The sequence below is a fragment of the Amphiura filiformis genome, chromosome 20 (genome assembly GCF_039555335.1).
Source record: "Amphiura filiformis chromosome 20, Afil_fr2py, whole genome shotgun sequence".
NCBI classification, from domain to species: domain Eukaryota; kingdom Metazoa; phylum Echinodermata; class Ophiuroidea; order Amphilepidida; family Amphiuridae; genus Amphiura; species Amphiura filiformis.
The window spans coordinates 13,271,291-13,298,547 of NC_092647.1; the positions used below are offsets into that span (position 1 = coordinate 13,271,291).

The following is a 27,257-nucleotide window of genomic DNA, read 5'->3' on the forward strand; positions in this document are numbered from 1 at the left end:
TGTGTTGTTTGTACTGTTCACCCTTGACTATGCTCATATCCATAAGTACCAGACTTGAGTCCTGTTTATCAGGGACAGTCTGTGTAGCTCAGTGGTAAGAGCGCTCGCCCGACAAGCGAGAGGTCTGGGGTTCAAGTCCCCAGCACAGGCAGGTATGTCTGGAGTTTTTTCGCTGGTATATCTGCCTATGCATGTTATGTTTCCATTTGTAAATTCATGTTTAAATGTACTAGTGTGCGATGCGTAATTCTTCTTTCCCCTGTATATTGATATATTAAGAATAACGATTGACATATTCTTAAAGTGTATGTAGCTGGGAGGAAAAGCCGACGATCAATTGAAAATTTTGAACTTTCATATTGAAGATATGGATTTTTCCCCCAAAAGACCTAATTTTTTGTGTTTTGGGGGAAAATCCATATCTTCAATGCGAAAGGTCAAAATTTTCAATTGATCGTCGGCTTTTCATCCCAACACTTTAAGTATAAATCATCAGATTTATAAAGTTTAATTCGAGTACTGTTAAATATCAAAAATATCAATTTTTAATCATTTGCCATAAAAAGTGTATTACATTGCGAATTTCAAAAAATCAAAATTATTTGATATCAGAAGGACATTCTTCGTATTCAGAATGCAATTCGATCTGATGTGCTCTAATGTCCCACAATAAATACTGTCCAAACGTTCATACCCCACCCCTTAACATATTCGATAAACTAAAATGAATCAATAAAGTTGTGTGCGTAAAGGTTTTGCTCCTTTTATAGTACTTGACCTTTGGTCACGTCGGTTATGATTATAAGATGAGCATCAGTTATACCATACACGGTATAAGAAATCAAGAAACAAGAATTTCTTTTAGCAACAATCATCATTATTCTACTTCGCCCATTGGTGCTGTCTTCAAGTTCCAATACTTTTTATGCGTCACCCGCATTTCTTAAGTTATATGAAGCGGTGATCATCATTATTCTACTTCGCCCATTGGTGCTCTCTTCAAGGTCCAATACTTTGTATGCGTCACGCACCAGTGTAGTCGAAGCAGTATAGAGAACACAGAACCTGGGAACATTATACAAACGATTTGAGTATCGGAATAAAGAAGAGTGGATTGCATAATCAGTTGCAGCTCATAGTCATCATTCGTTTATTTCCAAGTGAGTAAACTCTTCGTTTAAACTGAATGAACTGCAACCAAGGAAATTAATGTTGGCACACTCTGTACTGGCATACTATAAATGTAAATCGCCATCCCTCTCCCCCCCCAGTTCAATGTTACTGAAAGCACTTTTTCCATTGGGCTCCACAGTCACCCCAGCATTGATTGAAGTGGGAAGGGTGGAGGGAAGGGGAAAGGAGAAGGTTTGTACTTCTCATCAAACATAGTTATACTAATTTCACTGAACTATCAGAGCGGCAATGGAGAATTCCAATATATTGTCAAGGTGTGCCAACTATTAGTTTCATTGATTGTGGCTCTTATCTAAATTATATTGATTAACCACCGGGTGATGGTACTCAGATTTGGCTTTGACGGGGATGTGCTTACCCATTTCTAATGGTCATTTTGAAAGAAAAGGGTACTTACATGTATTATTAGGATTTTCATTCAAAAAATGACCAGTGGCGTAGATTTCTTTTTGATATTGGGGGAATGGGGTTGGAAAAAATTATCATAAAGTACAGTGAATCAAGCAACTTTTCGCGACAGAATACGGTTCGTTACAAATGCGCGCGAAGCTCGCGAAAAATTTTGCCATTTTGAACCTAAAAAACTGATAAAAAATATGGTGCAAAGTTATAATAAAATTGGGACTTCGTGGGCTAAAAGGGCCAAATATGAGGTTAATTTGGTCAGCCTCCCATATGCAGGCGTCAACATGGGGGGGGGGATGATTGTATGGAACATCCCCAAGCAAAATATTGGAGGATTTATCCCCATCCCCCCGGATCTACGCCTATGAAAATGACCCATATTTTCTAAATTTCAGCAACCACATTTTGATTCTTTGTTCTCAAATTTACAACAAAAAAGATGACTTAGGCAATTAGCGTAGCAGGCTGACGATATTCAAATCAATATAATCATGTTAATTGTGATATGTGACGCTATCAAGCAAAATCAGTCGGAACTCGGCAATATTGATTTTGAGATATAGCCAAACAAAGCTAATATTTCCTTTTGTTTCCTGTTGTTTTGGAAACACTTTAATTGCTAATATCTTTGGAACTGGTTGTCCAATTTCAATGAGTTTTACTGCAAAAGCAGCTTTGTAAATGCTATTTAGTAGCCTATAAGAAACTGAAAATTTAAGATTTCCGAGTTCCGACTGATTTTGCTTGATCGCATCACATATTTTGGCCTAAATGCATTTGTTTATCAAGATACGGTTTACGAAAGGAGTGGATACGTACAATTGGCTGTGTGATTATTACATTCGGCTGAATGGGAGATATCCTGTAACTTTTTCTAATGTTTTAAAAACTTGGCGTGATTGGGGCTCGAGCAAACTGGCATATGAAAATATTGAGAGAGATAAATCAGGACTCAGCGTGGATTGAACCCCGGACGCTGGATTACCGGTCCAGAGCTTTACCACTGTGCTACCTGAGTTCACAGTCGGTACTCGGGCAATCTCAACTGAAGTCCCCATGATAACTCTCTCATTGTAGCCTTGATTCAAGGCTTCTGCCTTTTTCCTCTTCTTTCTTCCTTTTTTAAAATTACTTTACTTTTGCTTGAAATTGAACATGAAACCTTTAAATACCCAATTGACTAGAAATGCTACGGATTATATATAGGCCTATATTGCTTATAGATAAATGTTTTTTCTGAAGTATTTCCAAATCATTCTTGGATGTCATTCTATCCATGCATGCACTGAGCATGCTGGTTTTGGCCACAGAGGGGTCTGAGGGTTCATGTGTCTGACCATGGTCTGCCTTCCATCATGTCCATGGTTTTAAATAGGTTTATATACCAATGGATATTTCCCCGCTCATTCTATACAAAATCCGGTGCCAATAGCCTTTTTTCCATTCTTTGGTCCACAAACACTTTGTCGAGCATTCGCAGGGCATCATATATGTTGTTTTTCTGGTAGAACTCAACGAGATCTACATTATTGCAGACGAAGGTTCTTTAATAATAATCATGGATATCTGCGTCATCTACGTCATCATGAGCTGTGGATTCGTGCATACTGGTATGACTATAAGAAGAAGCTGATACCCATTCCAAGCAGAAAGAAAAACGTCGGCGATGATAGCAGAAGAGATGATTGTTTGAAATTATCATTGCTTCACGTTTATATTAATGAACAATGCACGGGTGGAAATGACAATGATAAAGGCTTCACACAATCAACTAGCTTGGAAAAACGAATCCATACCAAAGAGAAACCTTACAAATGTCAATACTGTAATAAAGGCTTCACACAACCTTCTGCCTTGAAAACACACGAGCGAATTCATACGAAAGAGAAGCCATATAAATGTCAATACTGCAACAAAGGCTTTACGACGTCTAGTCACTTGAAAACACACGAACGAATCCATACCAAAGAAAAGCCTTACATTTGTCAATACTGTAATAAAGGCTTCACACAGTCAAGTAACTTGAAATCACATGAAGGAATACATACCAAAGAGAAGCCTTACATATGTCAATACTGCAACAAAGGCTTCACACAGTCTGGTAACTTGAAAAGACATGAACGAATCCATACCAAAGAGAAGCCATATAAATGTCGATACTGCAGTAAAGGCTTCATAAAGTCAGGTGACTTGAAAACACACGAACGAATCCATACGAAAGAGAAACCTTATATTTGCCAATACGGCAGTAAAGCTTTTGCACAGATAAGTAACTTGAAAACACATGAGCGAATTCATACCAAATAGAAGCTGTATAAACGTAAGTTTTGCAACAAAGGCTTCACACGTCTGGTATTTTGACAAAAAACGAACGAGTTCACACCTCACAAAGCAGAAACCTGTTTGTGTAGATTGTGCATTGATGATTCACAAGGTAACGCGAAAAGACGCGACCGAATTCCTGCCGAAGTGAAGTGTTACTGACAGTAATGATGCCAATAAGTGCACTTATGCCAAAGAAAAAGCACAGAGATACTGACAGTCAGCGTTGGATAAACCTTAAAGCCATATTATAACATTTGCTGAGGAGGACGCCCTCACTGATTCTTTAAAATTCATTTGTTTACACGATTATATTGTACTTAAACCAATATACCCTGCAAAAATTAAGACTCTACGTGCTGTAGTTTTGTCAAAATCCGAGATTTTGAATAAAACGCCGGAGCCGGCGTTTTATTATTACGATGGAATTATTTGTCGAACGCATAAACGATGTTCATAACACACATTACGTACACGGCGTGCTGGACGCTGAAATGCTAATCTATTTTGTATGAAAATGTTATAATATGGCTTTATGTCAATTGTCAAGGGCCATTTGAGCCCGCAAATCTAAAATTCCACGAGCCCTCATTAATGTGTTAATGTGTACGGGCCCGAACTATAGCATAGCATTATATAAGAACATTATCAAAACGAAGATTTTGGCACCATTTTCATCAAGATCTGGGCAAATTTAAAATTTTGTCCCTTTGCTTGACCTTTGACCTTTTTAGTATAGGTTTTCCTGGTCAATTTCGCAACTTGTGCGTTTGATTTAATAAAAGTGTCATTCGTTTTCGCGCAAGATTGAATGATCGCAACGAATCCCGATTTCTTTTTTCGCATTATGAGCAATCGATTTCATTTTAGTTCAATCAAATTATTAATGTATGATCAGAACAATTCATTATTGTGAATTCAATTTCGTTCTCGAATGTTTCAATTTCACCATTAGACGTCTAATTTAAAGAAATATGCAATCAATTTCGCCCAAGATGCACGGGGGACTGCGAAACGTTGTTAATCCTATTTTACAATTTTATGCATTGACAATGTAATTAGCGAAAAGAAATTCAATTTGAAACTATGCGCATTTCAAGTATACTGATCAGGCCTGTAGGCCCTACGTCTACGTTGCAGAAGAAAAAAAGTGAGTAGCCCTATGTAACACAGAATAAACACACAAATGTTTGAATGGGTAATGCTTGTAATGAGAAGTATACTTTAGGTACAGTCTGACATGCAGTGTTCATTTATAAACACATTAATGCTAGCAAATACGAATGTAACATGTTTTAAACACACGAACGCATTAAAATATGTTTAAAACATCGCTTAACACGTTCGGGTGTTAGAAATATTAACACTTTAACATGTCAGTTAATCCAGTGGCGTAGCGTCATAGGGGCACGGGGGTGGCACATGCCCCCAATCGATCTGAAATTTTTGAAAATCCCACAGGAAAATGGTCGGAAAACGGCTTGTGCCCCCAAATCAGACCCGGTGCCCCATTCATGGTCGGTGCTCCCCCCCCCCCCAATAAAAATTAATATATAAAATGTTATACTATAGGGCTATATATAGTACAGATTTTCACACAATGAAATGGACACGAAATGGGTCTAATTAAACAGGTTGTGATGTGAAGGATATGCTTAGCTAATTTCTGGATGTTGGTTTGACTGTGTTCATTCAGTTTTTAGTCATACGATAGGCCTACATATTAGTATACAATTGAAATACGAATATTTAAAAAAGACCTATATAAGAAGAAGTAGCATTAACGTAAAGGAAGAGTTTCATTATATTTTTATAATTATGATTTTTTTAACTACACTGAGCTTGATTGAACTATGGGACATACATCACTTTATGGTTTCTGAACTAAACCGGGAAAAATGCTTTTGAATATTATAATTAGTTATAATTCATTTTCTTTTTACTAGGGCTATGCATACGGCAATTTTAAACATTACTTAAAAATATTTTTCCCCTTCACAATTAATATAGCAACGTGCTTGTTTGAATTATGTTGACGATACATGTAGGCCTATCTAATGTTCAATATAAACACGATAAATAGCATTTTTATATTTGAACCATTGTAAAATATTTACGATTTGATTCTGCACTTTGCGAATTCGATTAAACATTTTTCCATATATGAATTTGTATTTCCAAATAGGCCCTGAATTCAAGGCCACGTGAATTTGGCTGCACAATTTGCGAAATTTGCTGCACAATGTGCGAAATTGGGTGCACTATTTAGAATTTTGAATGCGTATTAATGAAATAGATTGAACATTTGCTAAATTGAAATCGAGAATGTAAGCGTTCATTCAATTTCGCGCGAAAAGGAATGAAACTTATACTAAACTGAACGCCCAAAGTTTGAAATTGGACGGGAAAACCTATAATAACTCAAGAACGGTACATCCTATAAATAGGTGATGGAAATTTTCAAATATGGTCTACAAAGTATAAAAACCTAACAATCTGAATTATCAGGCCGACCAGCATCTCACAGGATGCCCCTTGCCTCCCTGTGCTTATGTCACTGCAAACATGTGCCAAGTGATGTGGAAAGCCTGTCATCAAACATGATCTGTTGCATGAGGAGGTAACAGAAACCTATACAGGAGCTGTACATAATGCGCCGATAAAGTATCCTTACACTTGGAAAAATAATCACAATTTCAAAACTGAACAATATTGGGGGGGGGGGGGGACATTTGTTTTTAATAGATGCACTCTCTAATCCTGCACATTTTGACACCACATTGAATCCAATGTGACCTCAAGAAGTAAAGTTACAAGCAATTGAATAGACGAAGGTCCAGTTTTAGAAGTGACAAACTGGCCATCAAATTGCTGAGTGAAGGCTGATAATCACCTTTCTGTATAGGTAATAAGCTACTGTCTGTTCAATTAGCTTAGATTCTTGAATTTTTAAGATATTTGAAAAAATAAAAAAATGCTGCCAAAGTCATCAAAGAAAAGTGTTAGCACAGCCTTAGACCCAACGTGATTTATACTTTTCAAATTCCCAAGTTCAATTTAAAACACGATTTCTTTTCAATTTTGCCTCATTTTAGGCAGTTACTTGGGTCCACCCAAAGGGTTCGCGACCTTTTTACAAATCGAGTGGGACGGTCCATTCTCAACTTAGGGCATAGACCCTATCCAATATAGCAAAACAACCTGTTCACCAATCTGCCCTGTCATTTCAATAGAGGCCTTGCATGTGACGTATCATCCCGTAAATATGGCGGACTACTCAAATGCATTCAACAAAAGCATGATTGCAATCTACCGTGACAGTTCGTCTCACACACATTACCCTGCACTACGATCAAATAGGTTGATGACAACATTTGATTGAATGAACTGCACTCCGCCATAACTACGGTGAAGGACACCGGTTCAAATCCTTTGTTTGGAAATGATGCAGGGCCTCTATTGTTATACCGTTCCGGTTATTGGATAGGTTCTATAGGTGATGATGGTCCACCGGTTTTTGTTACACGAAATTATATGGCGCGATTACGTTTTATGCATAACATTATTCTGAGCATTATCTTTTCCTAAACATTTTTTTCCATCTTATTTCAACTGGTTTACAATGTAAATTGAGTTTTGTTTAATACCATCATTCCTTCCCAAGAATATCAGCATTCGCTTGACATTTTCAGATACAGTGACTTTTCAAAAATTGCTTTCTGTAACCTGATTATTTTGAATAATATTTTCTTGTACAAAAGTTCTTTTGTCCTTCTCATAGTTTGTATTCAACAAACAAAACGAAATAACTATTAAATTGAAAATAAATGTGTAGTTTTATAATAGGCCTAAATGCCTACACCTTCTCAGATCCATTCGCAAAATAAATTCGCAAAGTAAATAAATAAATAAATGAATAAATAAATAAATAAATAAATAAATAAATAAATAAATAAATAAATAAATAAATAGATAAATAAATAAATAAATAAATAAATAAATAAATAAATAAATAAATACGCAAGGCATGTATTTATATAAGCTTGGTCTATTTTAGAAAACTTACATGTAGTTCATAAATAATAAGGTAATGTTTCAACAGTAGGATTTCAACACAAATCTGAAATAGGCCTACTGACAAATATAGCTATTTTGCTGGACAATTCTTGATATGATGCGGATGGTCGAATAAATACTATCTCAGCGCATTGTGACTTATCGTCCGGCGTCCCCATTGCTCTAAATGGATTGATTCAAAAAAGTTTATGGTACCCGACGTTCTACGGCTTGTTTTGAAAATATCGCGGGAAAAGACCAAAATTGAAAAGAAATGGGGTTTTAAATTGAACTTTAGAATTTGAAAAGTATAAATCACGTTAGGTCTAAGGCTGTGCTAACACTTTGCTTTGATGACTTTGACCGCAATTTTGTATTTTTTCAAATATCTTAAAAATTCAAGAATCTAAGCTAATTGAACAGACAGTAGTATATTTCGTGTACCAGTTGGCTATTTCCATGCACACAGCGAGGACAGTAACCGGGCTAATCGCGGCTATTGTCAGTAGCCTTAGTCAGATGTCCTTCGGCCCATGATGCGACACAAAACTATTAAACAGGTCGATATAAAATGGCTATGTGTGGCCATGGTGGCGGTGGATTCAAACTACCATGGCGATTTCTGCCATGAAGATATCGGGCGATGACACTGTGTGGTGCCTGATAGGAATACCCGTCCACCATTGGGCTATTCCAGAAAATAGATGCACACCCCTATAGAGGAGTTCGGATATCCGGACTTTTGTCCAGTCGTGACTGTTGGAAATCCAGACTTTTAAAGTGCCCAAAGGCAAAAAAAATCCGGCAGAAAAATAGTTTAAAACCAGAAATCCTCAATATGAGAGCTCATTTTCAACATGTCCGTGATTTTTCCTTCATTTGATTGGATTTCCAAGCTTTTTCCAGTAACATTGGCAACTGGAAATCCAGTCGTTTTCAGAAAGCAAACTTGGAAATCCGGACATTTCTTTGATTGAAAATGTACTCCTCTATAGATAGGGGGTGTGCACCTATTTTCTGGAATAGCCAAATTTTCATTAAACTAGATCGTTTTCGCCTGATTTGTGCCCAGATGTATTGGGGCGCGCGATACTCTTAACAGGCAAAGTTCGCAAAACTAACAACGTTGTTATTTGCCAATATCAATTAACATGATCCAAGGGGTCGAACATGAATTATTCATAACGGATCGGGATCGATATAACTGGCCTCACTTTCTAGGTAGTAAACCAGCGGAATTTTTCATAGGTTTTGCGTTACTAATCAGTTCGGGGGCACTGCTAATTCAACTACGTCTCTGATATCAAAGACGGGTCAGTGATTTCACATACGGGGGTCTGTGATATCACATACGTCGTGCTTTTTTTACAGTTTGGGGCTAGATGCAGCACATCGGAAAGAAGGTGACTGTATCGGAATATGCTTTCCTATGTTTAGCAAATATCTGCCTGTGCAAACATCATATCTATCTGTGCAAATTCTGACAAATGGTCCCAGAAACACTTAGATTGGCAAAATCGAGCCATATCCAACGTTTTGAAGTAACAAAAAATCCCAAGTCATGGGGGGAGTGAATATTTTGGCAAGGCAAAAAAGGAGGGAACAATGAATTTTTGGGCAGTCAAAGAGGGGGAAGGGGAGCGATTCACAAATAATTGCTTTGTGATGTTGTTGTTGATGTTATTTATTTATTTCATCAAAGATATCAAAGGTAAACCAGGCGCGTTCCCACTACCTAGGGAGTGGTGAATTTTTTTGCATCAGGCCCCCCTAACAAGTGTCTGTGAACGGTCCCTAAACTAGTGGGTGTTAAATTATTCTCGTGTTATTTTTTTTTTTTGCGGGGTGCTGATTTTGAAAAAGTGTTTCTTTTTTTTTTTTTCCAGGGGGCGATTTTGTAAAAAGTGGACCTTCTTCACAAACTTTGGACCTTTTTTGACTAAAAAGCATAAAAACATATTTTTTTGCTCACTACGGTCGTAAATTAGGACTTTTGCCCCACCGCACGGCCCACTCTGCATACGGGCCTGGGCATAGCCAGTGGGGCAGTATAGTGCCCCCTACAAAAATTGAAGGGCGGAAAAGGGAGGGAAAAGAAAAAGGTCTACTTGTTCGGTCTGATTTCCCAAAAATTGAAAGAAATAACCCGACAACTGAAAACATATATAAAATAACTGCCAATACCGGAACGAAAATGTTACAAAAATCAGGACAAAATATTAGCAAAACTGGGTTGAAAATTTTGTTTTGCCACAGCCACCCAGGCTCATTTCAATATCCGGGGATTTTTAGGCAAACGAAAGGGGGAAAAGTGGAAAGAAAACAAGGAAGAAAACAAGAAGAAACGAGGAAGAGTACGTTCTGAGTCATTGCGCATCATAATTATGTTCATGCTTGAAATTTGTGACGGGAAGTCGCATCCACTGGAAATCCATTCTAAAATACATATTATGCATTATCATGACATGGTTATATGGCCTATAGGCTATGCTTAATCATGATGGTCGGAAAAATAAGTTAATAATAGGGGCCTAATGCAAAATGATGCACCAATTGGCTTTTAGTTTGAGGATAATATTCCCCTCACAAGTCGGGTCCGTTGAAATCTGTTATGCCCAAAATAATACGAATAATAAGTGTAAACTTTTACACCAAATGACTTTATTGTGCCTTTCATAACTTTTTGAAAATAATTCTCCAACTTCTTTCATCCCCTCAGGCACCCTTCTCCGTCAAAAAAGAAAAGGATAACTTGCATTTATCCATATAGGCCTAATTGAGCAGGTTCATACTCATGCAGAAGTCAGGTCCGCAGGAAATTTGTTATGTAGGAATTATAGGCCTATCTTTCATAGATAATGACTATAGGCCTATTATAGCACATCCCCCTCAAGCAAAACAGAAAAGCCTAAACTTAGGCTGAATTGAAGGAATTATTGAGCACGAGTGTTCATATAAGCCTTAAACTAAAATTCGCGGCTCAGTTGGAAATCTGTAAAAAAATATATGCTCCGAAAATAACCAATAAACAGTTTTGATGTGTCCGGAGAATTGAAAGTCTGCAAAATGTCGTCGAGGGAGCAAAGTTATTCTGCAGCATTTAAGCTCAATTATGAAAAAGAGCAACATTTTTTTAGCATTCTCCGATTTCTCACGTTCACTAGAAAGAGTGTATCCCGAGCCCGCGATTTAATTCGTAAATTGGATAGTAAAATAAGCAGGAGCTAGCAGGCACTTGGGCTAGCTACAACCCTGATCATGCTGATTAGGCCTACTCGCAAAATTATTCCCGTTGCGCCAGTTGGGTTTTGAGACTAGGGAGTGTGTGATTTATGAGACGTCTTTGAATTATGATACTGTCAGGTGACTCGGCACTGAAGAGTCTTTGATATCAGAGACGTCTTTGAATTAGCAGTGCCCCCGAACTGTAATAGAACAACCGTGAATTTAGTGTCACCCCCTTGCTATTACGCTGTCTTTCCTATTCGGCGAGGATGACAATTTTGACCTCCTCGTCTGTTTACAAACAGAGAGGTAGACAAAAGACCGTTCCGCTTGTCCAAACTCTCAAATATCAGAAGGATGGTGCACAATAGCGTGATTCACGTAATATGAATAGATTAAAAAGCTGTCAAGTAGAACCATGTGCTTCTTTTGTCCAATTTGCCATCAAGATTTCATATGGAAACAGTTCAGACCCAGAACACGGTCAGAAATTAATATTTTGTTCTGGGACTGATTAGTCGAACTAGGCAATGCAGTTGCGAATGGTACATGTACCAAGAAACCAGCCTAGCCTTTATTTATACAAGCAACAAGATCACCGGCCATCTGCTTCGACTTCCTGACTGGCACCCAGATTAACTGTCTTCAACTCCCAACCAAGTACTTTCTATATGCGTCACGCGTCGGTCTGGAGAAGGTGAATTCACACGGAAACCTTGGAACATTAGGCCTAGGCCTATACGATTTGAGTATCGGAATAAAGAAGAGTGAATTGCATAATCAGTTGTAGCTCATAGTCATCATTCGTTTATTTCCAAGTGAGTAAACTCTTCGTTTCCAACTGGCTCTATTTTCTAAATTATGTTGTTTAACATATAATGTTGCGGAAAGCGTCCGCTCAACGGTCCGGCGTTTCTCAATGGAAGTTAGGGTCACATGAATACAAACTTTCAAAGCAAAACAATTGCAATTACTTAGATATCGGCTTTATTTGTGTTTATATGAGTGAAAAATGCTACTTTGTGTTAGGATCAAACAACAATACTTGAGTTGTAATTCAGTCCGTATGAGTGTTTACAGTGAACCAGATTATCCGGTATTTAGCGCATATTTATAGCATTATAAGTATACTGCGAAATTGCAGTATAATCTTTCCATACAGCCACTTATTTCCCAAATAGAATTTATATTTTAAATATACAATTTTTTAATTACAAAATTATGCTTTAATATATAATATTGGTAGGTACTTTCAAAATGTTTAGGCCAATATTTTAATTTTGTTCTTAACTGCATTTTAGTATTTTTTCACCCAGGCTTCAGCCCTGTTTCACCCAGGCTTCAGCCCTGGGTGATATACATTCAGTTTAGACCTTGTTCTTTGAACCCAAATTGGCTACTTTGAAACGAAGTAGCCAAATGCATTTGCTTCGTCCTCATTAAAATTATTTTACAGGATAATGCAGAGTATCTAATGGATCTGCAGGCTACTAAAAAACTAACCTCACTCCCCATGACAAAATTCATAAAACTATATTCAGTAGAGCTTGACTTTACCCAGGGAATGGGTGGAATATTAACCTCATTCAAGTCCCGATGACAATTATTCCTACAGCTGTTCTGTAGCCTATGAAGTTATTTTTTGACATATAGGGATGATGTTGCAATATGAAAGTTGACCGGTGAATGGCCATGGCCACTAATTCATGAACTTGGCTAGCTGGCTGGCTGGTCTGAGGTCACACTTCTCAAACATCTATGATTTGAATTGCATTGTTGTTCTCATCACAGACTGAATTAGAAGGAACCATTAGAAGGAACCTACTCCTGCTCCCATCATGCAAGTTATTCCACTTAGACTGTTTGATATAGGCTTACTTTTATCAAAATAATTAAGTATTGATTAAGCATTTGCCAGTGAAACATTCTCACTCACAAAAATCACAGATACTCAACATGAGAATCTGTGCAATGTTTGACAGAGAAGGTCACTAAATCTGGCCGTCACAAGTTCATAATTAGTTTTGATTGATCTTCATGTACCAAATCATTTACTTTAAATTGATATCCTAGCTGTGACCTCTGAGCCAAATGTTCTATAGCATAGTAACACCACATGCATTCATATATATACATTTATATACAAACATATTGGCATAATGGGGACTGATGCTCTCTGACTGCAGTCAGAGGGCAACATGTAGTACCAGTATGGCTAGTAGCATACAGGTAGTTCATTATACTTAGGCCTATTCAGCAATCCATAGCTCAGTTGTGGAGTACTAGTTCTTTGGTTGAATCACCATAGAGCGTGTTTATAGTGGTGTACGGTATTTATACGGTATCTTTATACGCATATGGGATTAGGCTGGAATGTGACATATCCGTTATCTCGGCTGTTTATAGTGGCGACCAATAGCGCTATTCTGAATCCGAGGTGGTTGAACTCAGCGTGTTCGAGGTCACCGCAATGCAATGTGGGAGACACAAATATGGTGCCAGTTTCAAATAGTGTGCCGTCGAAACGATACCGGCCTACTTTTTAACATTATTGCTACAGTACCGTACCATATTTGTAGCTGATTTGTTATTACAGTGACAAATTTGAGCTCGGAGAGTTATATGACCCTACTCCACTTCCTTGAATAACGGTATCGTTAATCCTTGTCTGTTTATAGTGACCGTATACGGAATGAATATACTGCAATATCCATCGATTTCGAAGGATATCAGTTCCGTATAATATGTGCGGCAAATAGCGCTATTGGTCTGTTTATAGTGGCGACCAATACCGTATAAGATGTACTTATACGCTAAATACCGGATAATCTGGCTCACTATAAACACGCTCAAGTCCTGGCCCTAGCTAGAACCCGGCCTACACCGGATAGGGTAGAGATTTTGACACTTGATTTGGGTTATTGGACCTTTGAGGTTAACGAATCACAGAGGTGCTTTTGCGAAAGCGGCTGCGAATTCGAGAAATCCAAGATGGCCGCCGGCGGCCATTTTGAAAATTTTAAATTTTAGTTTTCACTCAATATTCATGTGTAATACATCATTCTATAGGTTTTTGCATACAAGGAATCAATTTCTGACATTATTTTTATGATTGAAGGTCAGTATAACATGTTTACATTCAAAATGGCCGCCAAATGGTTGCCAAAAGATGGGGTTTTCATTAAAATGTATTTATAATTCAATATTTTAACTTATTTGATGTTAAAAATAACCATGGGTTGCTGATATTATGGTCAGTTGTCTATGTCATTTCTATCATCTCCTGGATATGTTTAAAAATCAAAATGGCTGCCAAAATGGCCGCCAAAATCGTCTTTTTTCATTAAAATGTGTTACAGGAGTATTATGAAGTACCAGATTTACAATGAAATGGTGCCAAACATTGTGTTCTTTTGTATTCAAAGTATCTCTCTGGTAAAGGGGTAACAATATGACATCAGCATCAATTAATATGATCTCATGGGCATGTAAACATTCAAAATGGCCGCCAAAATGGCTGCAAAAACATGATTTTTTCATTAAAATGATATTTAAAACAGCATTTTAATAGATGTTGTGTTAAATATTTTCATTGAACGCTGATATAATGTTAAAGGAGTATTTCTATCCAAATTTCTTCCTGCTCATGTGTTTTTACATTCATGAAAGAAACCTAAACCCAAATTTTCATGCAAATCGGACATTCAGTTGGCGAATTATGGGCTATAACATATATTTCAATGGTCCATAGGATTGTGTGTGATACTTTCGTTGTCGACAGAATGAAATTCAAAATCGAACATTTCGGCCCGTTTCTCTAGATATAAATTATAAATTTATAAGATAAATTTGCAAGATTCCTTTTGCACATGATCATTATGCACCTAGTAAGGAGACCGGGGCAGGTTGGCCCCTTTTTCCCCACTTATCTGGAGAGCTCAGTTTGTGGGTTAGGAGGCTCTCAATTTGATACTTGAGAGCTGTTTACTCTAGGTAAATGCTAACAAATTTATATGGCTCTGTGACTTATACAAAAGTTATAGTAGTTGTAGGAGAGAGCGAAAAGAAAATTAACCAGGCCGGGGCAGGTTGGCCCACCAAACGGGGCAGGTTGGCCCTCTATGCACAACCGTGTGTTATTGCCATATTTCTTTCCAATAAAACATTCTAAAGTTACAACTGCGGTAAGATATCACCTATCATAGTTCCAAGATAATCAAAAAATAAAATTCATTTTGCGCCATCATGGGTCATTCTTGAGGAAATAGCTAAAATCAAGGAAATAACGTTAACCAATCATCTTATAAAACCCATAACGAAAAACTGAAAGGCTGTGGATAACAATTGTAATTGACTTTTTTTTTTTTTATTAACTATTCTGAGTGATGAATTACTTTTTATGTACAAATTCCCAATTATAAAGAAATATGATATTGAAATATTGCTATTTCCAGTCAAAAAGTGCTCAAATAGGACAACAATATAGATTTTTTTGTACTATACTCCGCCTTTGAACAATTTTATCCATGGAACTGACTAGTGTTGGTGTGTAAATTGTATTTTGCTTCATTTGACACAAAATGGGTGAAAATGGAGAAAGTATGCATAACTCTTGCCCATAAACACAATGGGGCAACCTGCCCCAGCACAAGTGGGCCAACCTGCCCCATAGTCTATTTTTTGTTTTCCATCAAATTCCGCAAAACAGAAACAGGATGGAAAGCTTTCAACTATATGGCATTTTAAGCAAGACCCATACCTTCCAGCAACTTACAATTTACATAATGTACTATGTGCAACAATAGTGCTTTCTTTCCTTTCTTTTTTTCTCCAAAATGACCATGCAAGTAGTTTTTAAATTGATAATTAATATTATGTCTCAACAACATGTAATGTATCTGATTTTTTAAGGAAATGGTGCCACATGAGTGCTTTCTTCGAGATCCAAAAATATCTTTGTGGCAGAAGGGTAACGTAAAATATGTCATTCAAAATTATCCCATGGGTAAGTTCAAAGAAATAAAAGTGACTCCCAAAATGGCCACCAAAATATTATTTTTCATCAAAATCTGTTACAGCGACACTAGGTATCTGGTTTTCAAGGGATGGTGCCATAAAAGGAGAGTATTTTCCCACATAATCATTATAGCATAGCAGTAATAGGAAAACAGCATGGACTTATGGGTAATTGGGCATGTTTAAAATTCAACTTGGCCACCAAAATAATATTTTGGATGTTGGTGTAACAGTCATTTAAAAGAGTATATTATATTCTTTTAAATGACTGTTACACCAACTTTCAAGATACCAGTTTTTACAGGAGATGTCATTTTTTCAGCTTCATGGCATATGGTTAACATTCTGTCGTAAAATGATTCTGCCGGCATGCTCATACCAACGGGACCCCTTATATACTAGGTGCATAATGATCATGTGCAAGAGGAATCTTGCAAATATATTCCCTTTCCAGAGAAACCGGCCAACATGTTCGATTTTGAATTTTATTCTGTCGCCAACGAAAGTATAACACACAATCCTATGGACCATTGAAATATACGGTATGTTATAGTCCATAATTCGCCAACGGAATGTCCGATTTGCATAAAATTTAGGATTTAAGATTATTTTATGAATGTAAAAACACATGAGCAGGAAGAAATTGGGATAGAAATATCCCTTTAACATTATATCAGCGTTCCATGGAAATATTTAACACAACATCTATTAAAATGCTGTTTTAAATACCATTTTAATGAAAAAATCATGTTTTGCAGCCATTTTGGCGGCCATTTTGAATGTTTACATGCCCATATGAGATAATATTAATTGATGCCGATGTCATATTGTTACCCCTTTACCAGAGGGATACTTTGAATACAAAATAACACAATGTTTGGCACCATTTCATTGTAAATCTGGTACTTTATAATACTCCTGTAACACATTTGAATGAAAAAAGACTATTTTGGCGGCCATTTTGATTTTTAAACATATCCAGGAGATGATAGAAATGACATAGACGACTTATGCTTTGTTGTCACCATAATATCAGCATCCCATGGTTATTTTTAACATCAAATAAGTTAAAATATTGAATTCTAAATGCATTTTAATGAAAACCCCATCTTTTGGCAACCATTCGGCGGCCATTTTGAATGTAAACATGTTATACTGACCTTCAATCATAAAAATAATGTCAGAAATTGATTCCTTGTATGCAAAAACCTATAGAATGATGTATTACACATGAATATTGAGTGAAAACTAAAATTTAAAATTTTCAAAATGGCCGCCGGCGGCCATCTTGGAACTCTCGAATTCGCAGCCGCTTTCGCAAAAGCACCTCCGTGATTCTTTAACCTCAAAGGTCCAATAACCCAAATCAAGTGTCAAAATCTCTACCCTATCCGGTGTAGGCCGGGTTCTAGCTAGGGCCTGGACAACATCACAATTACCTGCAGTGCACTAAATGAGTAACCCAGGTTAGAAGGGTCGGAGGAGAGCATGACCTAACAGGGGTTGACACTCAAATTTTGAGAGTAAATTGAGTCAAATAAAGCTCACACATTTATTGGTATGGGCCCAAAATTTGATATGTTATATAACATGTATAAGAGGTGTCATTTCCTCCCCATGTGCATGATTTTTTTGGGAGGAGGAAAACACCAATAACTTTTGTTTCCGGCTTTCGTTTTAACATATCATCGGCCTTAACTCAAGAACCGCAAGACCTATGGAAATGCACTCATTGTTTTCCTTGACTCCTATAAGATTATATATTAATTAAGACGTACATTGCACGTTATAACAGGCCATTTTAGTAGGCCTACTGGAGATTAATATTCATTTGAGGTATAATGGTGATATTATAGCAACATATTTGGTATGTACTTGTGAATCACCATGTAGCGTGATTAGGCCAAAAAGGGCATAATTTGGCCTCAAGCGACCGACCCTACTTTTGAAAATGGGACAAAAGTTTTACTGTACAAAAGAATACCGATCCTAATTTCCGAAAATCCAGAAACATTTTTTCCTGCCTACATTTTTGCATTCTATTTGACCAAAAATACATGTTTTTAAACAGAATGTGTCACTTAAAACCGTTGTTTGATGTGATCATATTTATTAGTTTTTCTAAAGAAAACATGTAAGTTTCAATTCTAGACCGGGACAACACCAAAAATTATCATACTAATAAAAACATATGTTTTAGCTATTTTAAATATATATTATTTATCATCTGCCTTTTTGTAGTGTTTTTATTCTTTGTGTGAAAATTGAGGGTGCTATTTACATATATTTTAAGTTTAATTTAGCTAAATAATATGAGTTTTATTCATTTCATTTCATGATAAAATAATTTAGAAATCAGTTTTCCTTGCTATTTGTTACCAATTTTTCGGATGTATTAATCAGATAAAAGTGTCTACCCCTTGTAAAGACGCAAACAAGATTTAAGATGAATAGCGCCATCAGTGTTCAACTTTGTTTAAAATGGATACAGTTGTACATGTACATGCCATCAAACAACCGTGAGCTTATTATTGCAAGCTACACATTATTTATGCAATTTATATATATTTTAATAAGCAGTTAGAGATTTTATTTTATAATGTAAAAAAAAGTAATCGACCGACAATTTTTTTCAAACCAAGTGAGGCCAAATATATATTTGAGAAAGAAATTAATACGTTTAACAATTTGCACCCTTTGTGCAATTCCAGAATTCAGAGGTCAAAGTTTATACAAAATTCAAAATTCCTTTAATTATGTAAAATCCAATTAAACTATCCATCTCATTTATTAGGATTCAGAAATTATATATTATGGTCTGACCTATATGCCAGTGAATAGGGGCTACACTCGGGGCAAACAAAAATGATCAGATTTTGATGAATATGGACTCAAATTTATTGCCTTGTAAATAGCGATCCAAAAACGAATAGTTTGCACAATCCAAATCTTTTTTACTCAGGAAACACCACAACTGAATGGGCATTGTGTTTAAAATAAGCAACGAAACATCTCATGTTGTATTTTTAATTTAGTCCTTATTTAAATTGTTTTAAAGTCGAGCATTCTGAGACCATTTTCATCTAAATCAGTGTAAATCGGAGGATATTTTCTGTCTTGACCGTGGAGCCATAATGTTGACCTTCGACCTTTTTGCTAATAACTAAGAAGGATGTTAAAAATGAAAATTATGTACTATTTCTGTTAATTGGTACAGTTTTTATGATCACATAAAATTTATAAAATAAAATAAACAGAAAAGAAGTCCAGTGAAGTAGGTGTATCACTCTTAAATATTCGTTTTAGTGCCACACCCATGATAACGGTCTCCCAGATTTATTAAGTTATCTTATTAATATTAGATAAATATTGGTCTTTGTCAATCGTTTTCAGGAATGCCTCCAAAAATGAGAAGACCACGAGAATGGGAGTACCTGATGCCTCATGTTTGCAAATATTGCAAAAGATTTTTTAATAATAATCCTGGATTTCTGAGTCATTTACGTCGTCATGAACTGTGGATCCGTGCATACTGGTATGACTATAAGAAGAAGCTGATACCGATACCAAGAAGAAAGAAAAACGTCGGGGATGATAGCAGAAGAGATGATTGTTTGAAATCATCATCGCTTCACGTCTATATTAACGAACAATGTACGGGTAGAAATGACTATGATAGAGGCTTCACACAATACTGCAACAAAGGCTTCACACATTCAAATCACTTGAAAAGACATGAACGAATCCATACCAAAGAGAAGCCTTACATATGTCAATACTGTAATAAAGGCTTCACAGTATCTAGTCACTTGAAAATACATGAACGAATCCATACCAAAGAGAAGCCTTACACATGCCAACACTGCAATAAAGGCTTCACGGATTCAAGTCAGTTGTATAGACATGAACGAAGTCCTATCAAGGAGAAGCCTCATAAATGTCAATACTGTAATAAAGGCTTCACACAGTCATATAACTTGAATCCATACCAGAGAGAAGCCATATAACTGTCAATACTGTAATAAAGGCTTCACAGATTCAAGTAACTTGAAACGTCACCAACGAATTCATAACAGAGAGAAGCCATACCATTGTCAATACTGCAACAAAAGTTTCACACAGTTCGGTCACTTGAAAAGACATGAACGAATTCATACGGAAGAGAAGCCCTATAGATGTCAATATTGTAATAAAGGCTTCGCACAATCTTGTCACTTGAAAAGACATGAACGAATCCATACCAAAGAAAAGCCATGAACGAATCCACAGCAAAAAAACCCCATATAAATGACAATACTGTAAAAAAGGCTTCACAGCGTCTTACTTAAAAAGACATGAGCGAATCCATACCAAACACTGCCAAAGAGAAACCTTACATATGCCAATACTGTAATAAAGGCTGTACTTCGTCAAGCAACTTAAAAACACATGAACGAATCCATACGAAAGAGATGCCATACAATAAATTGTCAATATAGTGCGGTATGGTATGTATTTCCGTATAGGATTTGTTTGCTAAAATTGGTTTTTATTGGTGTTTTGGCTTCTATATGGACCAAACTGTCAGAAAATGATGGGGTTCAAATTTTCACACCCTCCCTCACTTTCCCAGTGACTTGATATTTCTTGAGTACCAGGAGTGGATTTATCCAAAGATCTCTACCATCTGTGGGTTACGTTCATTATGTTTGCCCTGAAAATCACTGCATTGGATAAGAACTGGACCTTGTGGAAGTGTCGATAAAATGGCATCAAACCCAACATCATAATTGCAAGTGTTACGAGCCGTAAAAACTCAAGGCCAAAATACAATATCACCTTTTACCCGAATTCACACGAAAGCACACAAAATACACTGTTTGATTAAGTTAACAAAATCTAAGTCTTTAAAAGTAAAATATGATTGGTTCATGAACAATAAATGCACATAAGCCTACAATATAATCACACTTTTAGCAGTCTTCTTCTAGATGATAATAGCTTATCCTGCGAAAATCACTGTTCAGCGAAGTCCACTGTGCACTTACATTTATTTATCCTTTGCATATAAAATCCTCGCACAGAAATGGTGCTGCTTTCTCCAAACACATAACTCCTTACGCAGTTCTCCGAACACTTTTAAGTTGTTTGGAGAACTGCGCAAGGAGTTAAGTGTTTTGAGTTAAAACTCCTTGCGCAGATGGCAATCTCCAAAAATTGTGTTTCTTTCACCGATCACTCCCTTTCTCCAGGAAACATGTTTCTTTCTGCACTTTCTGCACTTTATTGTTAGATGTGTTGTTTTATAAACCAGTCTCTTAAAATCTCATTCGTTGCTGTATTAAAATAACACATTATCGGTTCTGGTTCAAAATGTACCTCCTTTTGAAGTACGACGACCCACACATGGATAGAGAGCCCCAGCAAACACAAAACGTTTTAAAAACGTTTTGAATAAGTTATATTTTGGCTTTTGGTTTAGACAAAAACGTTTTACAGGTAATAACATTAAAATGTCGGGTTATATAAAGGTAATGAAAACGTTTTTAAAAACGTTTTGTATGAAAACACACTATACAACAATATTTTTTAATGTTTTCAAAATGTTATTGTAATCTATTTTTGCAACATTTTTGCCAAATATTTTGTTAACACTTAAATGACATTATGTTATAATATTTGCGCCCAGCAAACACAGAAATGCCAATGTCACTTGAAAAAGCTTGGAAATCCAATTAAATGAAAGAAATCTCTCTTTTTTTGTTAAAATTCATGGGTCTTTTGGAGCTGCCTGGTCCAAAAACAGGGGTCTTCGCGGGGGAGCATACCCGCAAAGTCATTTGTGTCAACAAGTGCCATCCGTGATCCGTGTTTATGAACAGTGACATTTACCCACAGTATATATAAACTGCTCAAATAAAGAAAGTCCGCAGTCATACAACCCGTCCTACACCAAAACCTGATCTTGTTATGACAATTTGATTGATACGGTCGTATGCAGAATCTTGTTAGCTCCAATTTGATATCCAATTTGCTACCAAACACTCAAAAGTGACAAAGGTTGGTACCAGTTTATGGCATTTGGTGCATTTTCGAAAGTTGCAAATCCAAACGAAGCACGCGGTCGAAATGGCGTGGCAATATCATGCTCAAGCTTGCTTGCCCACGATGGGCCCCTGTCGACTATCCCAAGCGCGCGCTTTATTCAATTGTCAATTTAAGGTTAAACAAAGTGTTGAAGGGCTTTACCTCCAGAAAAAATATATTATTACCTTATACGTAAGAAAATATGTCTACTTATCATGTGAAATAAAAAAAATCCGGAAAAAATGTGTGAAAATGTGTTTTTAGCCTATTTTTCTGCCTCCGCCAGGAGGTAGTATGATTTGAAATTTACACCTAAAATGCCGCACATTGCGCGGCATATAGGCCGATTGTACAAATTTATATTCTGACAAGTACTCTAATTTCCGCCCAATATCGAAAGCCCAATATATATCCCCCACCACTTTGCGCCATACATAAATTCGCCTATCGCCATTTCCGAATGTTCAAAAGGTAATCACGCTTCCTCAGCATGTGCAATAAATTAGCATTAAAATTAATCTTATTCTATAGGGATTCTAGAAACACCTAGCACGTGGCGCCAATGGTGCGAGTCTATCAAGCTCATGAATTATGCATTAGAATTTTTCAAACTCATATGTTGTATAATTGAAGACCGAATTAAAAAGACTAGCTTGCGTATGCCGTCCTGTCAACCAGACCAAAAATGCCATACTGCGCAGGTCAGCAACCAATCACGGCGCGCCTTTGTCATGACGTCAGACGCAAACTAGTATTTTTAATTCGGTATTTAATTATGGGTTGTAACCTCATCATGGAATAAAGATAGAGCACATCAGCAATATCGTAGAAATAAAGTCGGACAACCGTTATGCTGTGTGTGGCAATGGGAAAACACATTAAACAAGGTTTAATTTCATGATTACATGAAACCTGATTATCAATGCAAAAACTTTGGCTGGAGAAGTTGAAGCTGACGTTCATGGCGACACTTTGGATGTGATAATTTGACATCATGGATTGTTTTGTGCAAAATTTGAGGTATTTTTGTGTCATTTAATACGCGGTGAGTCAGCAGGCCGAATGGCATGCATGCTAGGCTCGACTAGGCCGCAATCATCGTACATCATAATAATAGGTTGAAATGATGGGATTGAAAAGACCGGCTAGCTATTTGATTTCTCTGCATACGAGATGTATGTGCTGTGCCGTGTTCAACTATGATGCGCCTAGCCGCGCCTATAGCCGCGCCTATGGCCGGCTTCATTGCTGTTCAAATCATGTACTAAAGTATTGCAATTTTATTGCGTTGATATAATTCGGAATAATTCGTTTTAAAGTATTTGCTTCCCATGCGTGGTTGGTCATGTTGGTGGTATGGTGTCAGTTGGTTACATTCTACTGAGTACTGTTGCAATATTTTTGTATGCATACCCATGACCGTTTCAAGACTATGACTGAGAAATTTGCTTTTTGTTTGTTAAGATAAAAATAAAAATAAAATGCAAGAATCATCTTTCCCCACACAATACTTCTTACAAACAAGGTGTTGATATTGGCCCTTTCGATGCAAAACAAAGCACAAATGAAGGAAAGAAAACAAAACAATAATGTTTTTGATTTTTTATTCAATTAGGCCTACACATACAAAAAAGTAATGGCCTATGAAAAGACCCCCCTAAATATAATAATATTAATATTATTTTAGTCCTGAATACAAAATGTAATAAACAAGCATAAAAGAATCTGATACGAAAATCTGTTACTCTGAAACGTTACAATTGTAATTTTCAGTCAAAAAATCCACAAGAAATGACTCTTGATACAACTTAGGCCTATATTTTAAAAAACAGAAACGGCTGCCTGCATCTGGAACTCTTCATATCTGAAAGTTTGAAGGTCTTATTTCATACATCAGAATTATCTGCAAGATGGCTTTAGGTGACCGTGGCCCTATTGGCTAATGCACAAATTTAGATTTTCTTTCTATTTAAATAATACTATAGTATGTTAAAGCTTATGCCCTGTAGATTACATTCGGTTCTTGAGATATGGCCTGTCAAAATGGCGCGTGAAACCAAAACAAAAAATTGGCAACAACTTTCTTTTTATTTTCTATATTTTTGCAGTTTCCAGTTGCCAGATGATTTTCTAATTACATGCATGAATTATGCAAAGTAAAGATTTCAGATAATCAGATACAATTAAAAGAGCTATGGCACTGAGGCATGGTAGGCCTACATGGGTAGAACACACACTATACTACAAAATTACGGTTGCGTTTTGGCAAATTTCAATTTGCATAATTAATCAGGGCCACTTATTAGAAAAGTTGATTAGGGCCCAAATTAATTATGCAAATGGAAATTTGCCAAAGGCATCCATGGGTTTTATATCTTATTTTGTAGCCGATCTGAACATTTTACTTTGTATAACTCTTGCATATATAATTAGAAAATAAGGCCTACCTGACAACATTGCATAACAAAAATAAAAGAAAGCCATTTTGACAGGCCATATTTTGGTAACCGAATATCCGATTAAAATAAAATTTTCAGTCTTGTAATCAGGAGAGAATGGGCTCACATATTTCAATCAGACAAAAATCTATATCCAATAGCGTTACCTTAAAGCTAGCATTATAAGTGTCTCCTTAACTAATAACAAAAGTTGCCCATTTGTATCTTGGAGGCATTGTCTTTTTTAAAGACATTTCTTGTTTTAGCTCTTGTCAAGCACTATTATTCGATTTGTTTACAAAGCGCCAAGCAACTGTCGTCAAGGAGAGTGATTGACATCTTTATTATTAGAGAAGAATGGAATCTGTATAGTTCATGAATATTCATGTAGTATTTATACAACCTGTATCCCAGCCATTTTTGCTTAGCTATCATAATCGTTCATATAAGACGCCCATATGATCCATGGTGTTAAACTGATATTCATTAACTTTATATCTCTCGATCTTTGCGATCCGAAATATTGAATTTCAACTTTAGGCACATCTCTAGCAAGATAATTAAATACCTGTCACAAATAGAGGTCTTGAAATGTTACTTGCAACGTTAAAAATGTGAATAGAGAACAAATCGGGTTCAAACATGCTTCAAAAATATAGGTAATTGTCAACGCCTACTACCAGAATAGCCGGAAGAGGGCAGACTTCATAAGGGAGTGTTCATAATATATTTTAGTGGGGGACAAAGAATTTAGAACTTATTTCGGGAAATGTCCTGGGTTTTTGGTTTTTTTTTTTTATTTTATCTTCCTGTTCGGGTGTTTCGGTTGGCACATTTTCGGGGCATTTTCATGCACTTCACAGGAGTTTTTTTTTGGCTTCTCTGTAGCTGTCGTGTGTCTTTTTTCCCCACGTACAGGGTATAAATAATAAATGAATAATAATATATGAAAAAAAGAATCTGGAACTTCAACGTCAAAAAAACAAAACAAAAACAAGACAAACTGTACCCTGCTAAAATATCAACCCCTATCCTCTCTGAGAATAAAAATAATAAGACTCCAACCTCACCTGCAAAAAAATATTTTTTCGGGGGCCGGATAATTTGGGATAAGTTCGGGCCTATTTTATTGCGACAATTTTCAAAATCTATAAGGTGAAATGTGTCGTGGGGATGTGCGGCAGATTTGGGGTGCATTTTCAGCCATTTAGTTTAGACTCTGTTGTATTTTTAGCCATGATTTTATTGACCCTCAGTGTCATGAAAATTAGGTTTAAGAAGGGTATTTTTCAATAATTTTCTCGAAAAAGTAAAAATTTGCGACTTTTTTCAGTCCAAAAGTTGATACAATTTTGGGTCTGTTTTATTCAAATTTGGTTTAAAATCGCATCCTTACCCAACTTGAGAAGGTTCCCCCGGGGTGTGTGCAAATTTGCAATTTATAGGCCTACACTCATCATTAGTAAGCCTAAAATCAAAGTGTTAATACCATTAACACTACCATGGCCCGTTTTGTCGTGATGACTGGCTTCCAAAATGTAGGCCTATTTTAAATTATAAATCTGGTCCCGCTAGAGGTGTGTTTTTACCCACGGAGGTCTCTCCCTCGGGTTCGTGGATGTGCCACAGTTTTGGGGTAGGCCTACCTTTTCAACGACTATGATGGGTGGGTTTACAGCGAAGACCAACTTTTGGGCGCATTTTGGCAAAAGTGCCCTTAAAAAAGCGTCAAATTAGGCCAAATGTGGGTGACTTTGATCCCCGCGGTACAAATGTTTTGAAGAGACCCGCCCCGAGGTGTTTTTATAAAAAAAATGGTCGGGCCTGCTAAAAAACCTCCCGGAATCAAGCATGCATGGGTAGGCATACCAAAATGCCTTGAGACCCCCCCCAACCCAGCGCCGGGACCTCCATGACATGATATTCTCCGCGAGTCCACCAGAAAATATAAAAATATAACATTTTGATAGGCCTACTAGGCCTATATTTGTCTGTAAACCTTTCTTGTAGTTGTAGGCTACCGCGTATGTCTACCGTGATGACAGTAGCGTAGCTGCCGGGGGGCAATTGCAAAATTGCCTATTTGGGCCCCCTGCCCCTAGTGCAAGGAAAAAAAGGGGGAAAGAGGGGGGGAAGAGGAAAAAAAGCGAGGGGGGGAGGAGGGGCAGAGAGATGGGGAATCCAAACGATATGCAATACAGCTCAATAGGCCTACCATATATTATTTATCAATAAGCCTGGCAAAAATTGTCTATTTGGGCCCCCGCCCCCAGTGGGAAAATTTGGTGGATTTGGGCCCCGCCCCATAGGGCCTACAGTCTTGCCCCTCCTGGAAAAAATCCCAGCTACGCCGCTGCGTGATGATCATCGGTTGCAAAGTTGCGGAAGTTCATTCATAAATTTCCCATTTCCACTCGACAACAACAGGCCAGCACGCAGCGCGCAGTAGCTAATCCCCGAGCTAATCAGAGACATGTGCGTTTCTCTTTCAACAGAAAATATGTGACCATGTGACTGACACGATGTAGGCCTACG

At 36.9% G+C, this 27,257-nt stretch overlaps 1 protein-coding gene across 1 annotated transcript in view; it reads left to right on the plus strand.

Moving 5' to 3' along the window:
• The first annotated feature begins 1,422 nt into the window (after positions 1-1,422).
• Positions 1,423-27,257, plus strand: part of LOC140142124 (uncharacterized) — a 38,181-nt gene continuing 12,346 nt past the window's right edge. The window contains exons 1-5 of the mRNA XM_072164090.1: positions 1,423-1,448; positions 3,108-3,902; positions 6,325-6,351; positions 18,075-18,085; positions 19,612-20,175. Of these exons, the coding sequence (XP_072020191.1) occupies positions 1,423-1,448; positions 3,108-3,902; positions 6,325-6,351; positions 18,075-18,085; positions 19,612-20,175 (1,423 nt within the window). The remainder of the gene's footprint in view (positions 1,449-3,107; positions 3,903-6,324; positions 6,352-18,074; positions 18,086-19,611; positions 20,176-27,257) is intronic.